This window comes from Pezoporus flaviventris, unplaced genomic scaffold (genome assembly GCF_033815535.1).
Source record: "Pezoporus flaviventris isolate CSIRO_AGI_PZ_B2104156 unplaced genomic scaffold, CSIRO_AGI_Pfla_v1 ptg000013l, whole genome shotgun sequence".
NCBI lineage: Eukaryota > Metazoa > Chordata > Aves > Psittaciformes > Psittacidae > Pezoporus > Pezoporus flaviventris.
Genome location: NW_026892561.1, coordinates 23,789,478 through 23,796,880, shown reverse-complemented (window position 1 = coordinate 23,796,880; position 7,403 = coordinate 23,789,478). Strand labels below are relative to the sequence as shown.

Genomic DNA, 7,403 nt, shown 5'->3' with positions numbered 1-7,403 from the left:
CAGGATCTGGGTGGGAGAGGAGAGCATAGGGAGGAACAAATTTTGGCTTCCTATTAGGGCTTTGAATGAGGGTTTTGCATCCTTGCCATGTCCTCTCCATAAGGAAAATAGTAATGGTCAGCTGGGAGCTCACCGTGCCTGCTGGAGTCTGCCCATCTGGCCATAACCGCAGGGAATTAGACATGGGTGGAAAACTGTCTAAAACCCACCCAAATATTTGCATTTCAAGCACTTTTACAAGTTTTGGGGAACGCTGACAAAGCAGCAGTGTGGGCGATGCAGGCTCACTGGGGCAGTCTGCACGGGGTTTTGGGGGCAGGATTTCAATGGTCAAACAGCTTTGGTTAAACTAAAACAGCAACTGAGCAAACAGGGAGATTCGGCAGTGCTCCCACTGCCCCTCTGCCAGCTTCTCAGGGCAGTACAGCCGCCCCACTGCAGGGGAGCCTTCAGACCACTCTTGCCCTGGTACGGGGGGTACATGGCTCTGGTCTCAGTACTCCCTTTTTCTTCTCAATCGAAGGGGTTTTGAGCATGAAAGGGGCTTCTCATGCCTGGAACATCTCAGGGGTCTGGGGCTGAGGCTGAGGTTGAGCTGGTGGGGATTGCCCGGAGCCTTTGTGGCTGCCCCATCCTATCCATGGGAGAGGATGCTCACCTGCTGTTTGGCTCCTGCCCATCCTGACAGCTTTTGACTTTAGTAGCAGCCTGTGTGGAGAAGGGTGACTGGGGAAGAAGAGACTGCCCACCCCAAGCATGGACTGGAGCTGGAATAGGGGAGAAGTTTGGGGGGACCTGGGGCTACCCCATCCCGCTGCATTTCCCCTCTCCACACCCAACTCTGCCAGCTCCTGGGGCAGGTCAGAGCAAGCAAGCTGCAGGCATGTCCTGTCCTGCTGTTGCAGGGAGGGCTCAAGGCCGTGGGCTGCAGGGGTGAGAGCCCAGCATGTCCCTGGGGGACAGCTCTGGGCTGGTGACACCAGCAGGATGGTGACAGATGTGTCCTGGCCCCATGTGGGGTGAGGCAGGGTGGGCTTGGGCACAGTGATGCGGCTGGGGCCTCGGTGGAGGTAGAGGGGGGTCTGTGCTGCCGGCTGCCACTGCTGCATCCGGCACCAAGGGGGGATGGAGAGGGGAGTGTGTGCAGTGATGGAGGCCCCTGTGCATATGTACATGCATGGTAGGACCAGCTCATGCAGAGCATCGATCTGTTGGGCTCTTCCCCACAGCTTGGGGTCCAGCCATGTCTTGTATCCCCTCCCGTGCTGGTGGGATGCTCCATGCCCCACAGCCACACCTGGCACCTCAGTCTGTGCTGTGCTTGGGGAAAGCAGGAGACTCAGAACTCAATCTGGTAGACAGTGATGAGGAGGGTCATCATCATGCTGGATCAGTGAGTCAGGGAGTCAGGGACAACAGATACAGGTATGCTGGGCAGGGGGACTAGAGTGTGCCTCCAAGGAGTGGGCACCCATGAGTGGTGCTGGCCCCAGGGCTGTGTGCAGGCAGGGGAATAGGTTCCTGCACGTGACAGCCTGGGTGGTGCAGCACATGTATGTACATGCTAGGGCATGGCTCTGCCTCCCTGGGGCAAGGATACGTGCAGATCACTGCCATGGCGATGGACCACGGGGCAATGAGCACCAAGAAGATGAGGCAGAACAGCAGGACTACCATGATGTAGCCCGCCGTGACCATCACAAAGAGGCAGATGCAGCCAGTACCACAGGAGCTTATGTGTTTCTTCAGCCATAGGCAATGCTGGTGAAACTGGTGCAGTGCAGGGGTGTTAGTGGATGTGGGGGGCCCATAGGCCCTGTGCACCCCACAGCTGTGGCTGCCCTCTGCACTGTGCTGCACACAGGGGCTGTGTATGCAGCGAGGGGGTGTTGTGCTTGTGCAAGGCAGGGGTGAGTGTGTTTGTGTGTGCAAGGGTTATGCAAGGGATGTCTGAGGGCACAGGGCTGGGTGTGCAGTGTGCACGATGTATGGACAGGGGTATAGGGGAAACATGGAGAGCTGCGCATGCTGGGTGCATTGTATAGGGCTAGGTGTAGGGTACAGTGTGTAGGGGCTGCAGGGAGGAGGGCTGAGTGTGCAAGGTATAATGTATAGGGATGGGTGTAGGGCTTAGCATGCAAGCTACATGCAGTGTGCAGCATGCAGTGTGCCAGGTTAGGTGTAGGAACACAGTATATAGGGCAGGATGGGGCGGTATGTGGTGTGTAGGGACAGGTGTATGGGGCTTAGTTATGGGGCTGAGGGATGGGGTGGGTAGAACCTGGTGTCCACAGCACTTCAGGCATACACAGAGCCCCCAGGATCCATGTCCCTCACCTCCATGGAGCAGTTGAAGCAGGGCTAGCAGAGGATGTGTGGCCAGCAGTGACGGTGGCACCCGTGCAGGCAGTGCTGTCTCGCTGTGCTGCAGAGCCCCTGCTTCAGGCTGTCCTCCTGTTGCTGCAGGACACACATGGGGAGACTGTGTCCCCATGGAGCCACCCTGCCATGAGGCAGCCCCTGCTCCCCTGCCACCCCACCAGGCTGGAGGAGTCCTAGGTTGACTATGCGGGGCAGGACCAAGATAGTGAGAGACAGGAGGAAGAGGATGGAAGCATGATGTGCGGGGCTAGCTGTGGCACCTGCCGGCAAGGGTACAGGGGGGCTGGGGCTAGACCCTGGGGCTGCCGTGGCAGAGGTGGAGAATGGGCAGAGTCTTGGGGTGCTCAGCCCCAGGGGCTGCTGGAGCAGGGGGTGGTGGGGAAGAGGATGCAGATCCAGGCTGTTTGAGCTGATGCCTGGTTCTAGCATCTTGAGGACACTGGAGTCAAACAGCAGCTATGCTGCTCCACGTCCCCAGGGGTTCTGGGGTGACTTACAGGAGGGAGGCCAGCGAGCTCAGGTAGATGAGGGGTGCTGAATCAAAGCAGGGTGGGAAACTGCATGATGGGATGGGCAGCTGTGGAGCCCTGGCCTCACAGAATGGATCCAACCACAGCAAAATATCACCCCATTCCATTCCCATGGCAACTGCAGCATCCCATGCCGGGGTGCAGGGGACCCATTTGGGATGCAGCTGCCACTCTGGCTTCATCAGGAGCCCACTGTTGAGAGGGCAAAGGGTTGGGGCTCTAAGGTCCCTGGGGGCCTAGTATAAACCAGCCCTCATTTTCCTTGGGGTGCTGGGAGGACACCAGGAGCCATGAACACCCCTGAGACCCATGAGGATGCAGGGATCCATCTAGGACAAAGACACACTGCTCCCCAAGCCTAACGCCCCAGCTCCCCACCCCAGCGTGCTCCCTCCATCCCACATTGCCTTCCCAGGCCCGCCCTGCTGCTGTCCCAGGGTCTGGACGCTGAGCCGGGCCAGCCCTGCCCTCTAGTGCCGTGGGACCGACTGCTCTCAGCAGGGCTCAGCGCCGCAGGGCGCTGTGAGCTGAGCCATTGCCAACTGCTCACACGGACACAGCGCTGTGCGGGGCCCGGCAGGCTCCAGCGCCCGCAGCATCACCTCCCGCCCGGGCACTGCTGCTGAGGGGACAGGCGGTGCATCCCGGACCCCATGTGGCACCATGAGCCCATGTCCATGCTGCCCGAGGGGGTGCACAGGCAGGGTCACCACAGCACGGGTGCCCGGTGCCCCCGGGAGGCGCAGGCGCGCTGGCACGGGTGATGTCCGCCTGCCGCGGCTCGCCGGGTCGGTAACCGAGCGGCCGAGGGCACGGCAATGGGCGCGGGCAGCGGCGGAAGCTGCTGGTTAAACTGGAACGAGGCGCGGCGTCCTCCCCGCGTTCCCTGCCCTGGGACTCTGACCCCGAGGCGAGCGGTGCTGGGACGGAGCCGCGGAGGAGCAGAGCAGGATGGACACCGCCATGGAGCTGGCAGACGACCCTAGGTGGGTGCCGGGACCCCCGCGCCGCTTTGCGGCCTGGCAAATCCAACTTTCTGGGGGAGGATTTGGGTTATTCCCTCTATAAAGGAACGGAGGTGTTTGTGGGTGAGGCGAGCCAGCCGGGGGACCGCGGAGACCCTGCGGGCCTGGGTCCGTGCGGCTCTCCTCTTCCTTCCCGCAGGTTCCCGCGCCCACTGGTGGAGATGCTGATGAGGAACTTCAGCGTGCCGGCAGCATGCTTCTCCCTACCTCCCACCTCCCGGCACCTGCTGCAGCGTAGGTCTGGGGACGGGGGGAACCCTCCTTTTGTCAGTGGCAGAACAGGGCAGGGAAGGAGGAGGCAGGATGGATGTGGACAGTGCAGGCAGAGGCAGCCCTGAGGAAGGGGGAGGCAGCAGGGTGCTGCCAGGGCCTCAGCCTCCCACCCCATAGCCCTGCCTGCAGGGATGGGGGCAGCACCAGGGCAGGAGACATGGGAGCAGCGGGGCAGAAGCACCAGCTCCAGAATGGCCAGAAGGATGCAGTAAGGGGCTTCCCAAACCTGTGGAGTGGTTGGTCATGTGGCAGTGGTGGCCCCACGGGGGACTAGAAGGGACAGAGCTGGTTTCTCATCACTCCCCTGCAGAGCTGGACATGGCCCAACTCGCCATCATGGGTCTTGCCACCATCATGACACTGCTGTCGGTCGCAATCTTTGTGGAAGAGGTTTTCTACCTCATCCGCAAGATCCGCTGCCCCATCAAGATGAAGACCCTCTGCTGGAGCAGCTCAGCCCCTACGGTGAGCTGAAGAGTGAGGATGGTGGGGACATCACCCAGGGGGCCAGGGCCACCCAAGGGCTGCCAGCCCACAGGAGTGGGGAGAAGCAGTGTGCCAAGCTTGTGTCTGCCCCAGGTTGTGTCTGTGGTCAGCTGCTTCGGGCTTTGGATCCCACGCTCCATGATGGTGGTGGAGATGGCTACCACAGCGTGAGTATCACCTACCCCAGAGCAGTGGCACCAGTGAGCCCACAGGGCTTGACCTGCCTTCCTCCTCCTCCTCCTTCACAGGTACTTTGCTGTCTGCTTCTACCTCCTGATGCTGGTCATGGTTGAGGGCTTCGGGGGGAAGGAGGCAGTGCTCAGCACCCTGAAGAATGTGCCCATGGTTGTCAGCACTGGGCCCTGCTGCTGCTGCTGCCCCTGCCTGCCCCGAATCACCATGAGCAGGTCAGGGAGAACTGGGGTAACCCCCTGCCCCTGGAGAGGGCTGTCACACCCCACTACTGCTGGGGGGAAAGAGGAGCCCCTGGGCCAGGGCTCGGGGACCTCAGAGTGCTAATGATCTCTCTTGCTGTGTCAGGAGAAAGCTTAAGCTGCTGATGCTGGGGACTTTCCAGTACGCCTTCTGCAGGGCAGCTGGCGTCTTCCTGGGGCTGGTGCTGGCCACCGATGGGAACTACAACCCTGCTGATGTGAGTGCCAGTTCAGAGAGGTGGGCAGGGTGACACCCTGATGGAGAGCCTCCACCAGCCCTTGCCTTGCCTAGCAGCTCTTTCAGCCCAGGTGTGTTTCTGTGTGTCCCCCCCAGATCTCAGCAGAGAGCGTGGCCCTCTGGATCAACACCGTGGTCGGTGCCTCCACGCTCTTTGGGCTGTGGGCCCTGGGCATCCTCTTCCGGCAGGCACGGCTGCACCTGACCGAGCAGAACATCAAGGCCAAGTTTGCCTGTTTTCAGGTGAGCTCCCATCCTGCCAGGCTCCATGCAAGCATGAAGGGGATAGGGAGGAGATGGGGCAGGCTGTTGGAGAGTGGGGAAGATGAAGGGCAGGAGCCTGGCAGTGGTGCAGCCTGCACTACCTCACGTGTTGGTGGTTGTAGATCCTCCTCCTCCTTACGGCACTGCAGCCCGCCATCTTCAGCATCCTGGCCAACAACGGCAGCATCGCCTGCTCGCCACCCTTCTCCTCCAAGGCCAGGTCGCAGCGTAAGTGGGGAGATGGGGGAGCAGTGGTACGTGCTCCTGGCTGAGCTCCTCCATTGCACATGGGGAATGGGCATGGTGGATGAAGGCGGCTTCAAACAACCCTTCTCCTTTTCCAGAGATGAACGTGCAGCTGCTGATCCCGCAAACCTTCATCTTGGCAGTGGTGACGCGGATATACTACCGCAAACAGGATGACAAGCCAGGCTATCAGCCTGTCTGCTTCACGCCTGCATGCACCAGCACCAAGGCGTGAGCAGGAAGGAGCAACTGGGGTGCCAAGGGGCAGAATGAGGTGAGGGGCTGTTCTGCCTGTACAACCATCTCCTCCTCCTCCAACCCTGGGGAGCTACTGGCAGCAGAGGAAGAACATCTTGGCATGGGGTGAAAGGGTCCAAAACCTGAAAGCCACGAGCCAAAGGGATCTGTGAAGCTGCCTCCAGCCTGGGGGTCTCTTATCTGGCACTGAATAAAGATAAGTTTGTACCTGAGGCTTGCACTGGTGACTGGGCTCAGACTGTCTCTTGCCCAGGCTGGCTGGGAGATGACTCCACACAGAGAGAAGACGACGGAGCCCAGACCAGGACAGCTATGGCACGGGCCTGTCACAGGGTGCTCAACACTGACCTCTGGGTGCTGCTTGCTGGGGTCCAAGGCACTGCCAGGGCAGCAACATTTTCTCCTGAGACCTCTGGTTGGGTCTGGCCTGTTCCTGAGAGCACAGTGGGAGCATCCACATCTGCCAGCCTGGGGCCAGGCACAGGAAGAAGCCTTGAAGCACCTTTGTAATACAGGCTATTAGTTAACGCTACCTTAACCAGCCTTGTCCAGGATAGTAGTAGGTAGCAGTATCTGCTTGTCGTGGTTTAAACCCAGTCAGGTAACTTGTTCACTCACTCCCAGTGAGTGGTGCCGAGCTGACAACAATCAAGGTCACCCAGGACACTGCTCCACACTTAGAACAGAGGTGGAGGTGGACATGAGGAGGAATGATGGCTTGCAGAAACCACTAGGTAATCTTTTGACCTGCAATGAAGCACCTTCTCACTCAAACCATTGCTTAAGATGGCAGGTGAGGAGGCCACAACAGGAGTTGGCAGTGTTAGGATGGCAGAAGGGATCTAGCACACAGCGAGTAAAATGACTTGGCATTTATTTGGCTAAACATAAAAGCCAAACACCCAACTCAAGAACAAGCTAGTAAGATACATAGTGTGCACAGAGGTCCATATGGAGAAACCACCACAGCAAACAGTCTGGGACAAACCAGCTTAAAGCAACTGCTGCTGCGGGGCTGAGGTGACAGCAGGACTGGGTGATGCAGCATAGCTGGAAGCGGGCAGCAGATGCCAGATCATCTGTACTAAGACCAGAGCCTGCTGCAGGGCACCACCAAAGCTTCCCCTGAACTGGTGTCCTTCCACTGTAATACCTTTGGCCAGAGCAACCCCTTGGAGAAGCAGTCAAAAAGACTGAGCTCCCAACTTTTACTTAATTGATTCATTTTGGGGAAAAAGCAGGTTTTTGTCCCATGAGAAGGGGGGAA

General features: G+C 59.3%; 1 protein-coding gene across 1 annotated transcript; it reads left to right on the top strand.

Annotated features, from left to right (window-relative positions):
• Positions 1 to 3,532: 3,532 nt before the first annotated feature.
• SLC51A (solute carrier family 51 member A) lies at positions 3,533 to 6,348 on the top strand. Its single transcript, XM_061452202.1, has 9 exons — positions 3,533 to 3,898; positions 4,077 to 4,171; positions 4,521 to 4,675; positions 4,790 to 4,863; positions 4,945 to 5,103; positions 5,237 to 5,348; positions 5,465 to 5,611; positions 5,755 to 5,860; positions 5,977 to 6,348. The coding sequence occupies exons 1-9, from the start codon at positions 3,864 to 3,866 to the stop codon at positions 6,111 to 6,113; spliced, it is 1,020 nt and encodes a 339-aa protein (XP_061308186.1). The 5' UTR covers positions 3,533 to 3,863; the 3' UTR covers positions 6,114 to 6,348.
• The last annotated feature ends 1,055 nt before the right edge of the window (positions 6,349 to 7,403 follow it).

Bases quoted from the DNA above. Each gene is read 5' to 3' on its own strand.
- SLC51A (XM_061452202.1), top strand. From the start codon at position 3,864: ATGGACACCGCCATGGAGCTGGCAGACGACCCTAG. The intron at 3,899-4,076 runs GTGGGTGCCGGG...TCCTTCCCGCAG, and splicing joins GAGCTGGCAGACGACCCTAG to GTTCCCGCGCCCACTGGTGG. The intron at 5,349-5,464 runs GTGAGTGCCAGT...TGTCCCCCCCAG, and splicing joins GGAACTACAACCCTGCTGAT to ATCTCAGCAGAGAGCGTGGC.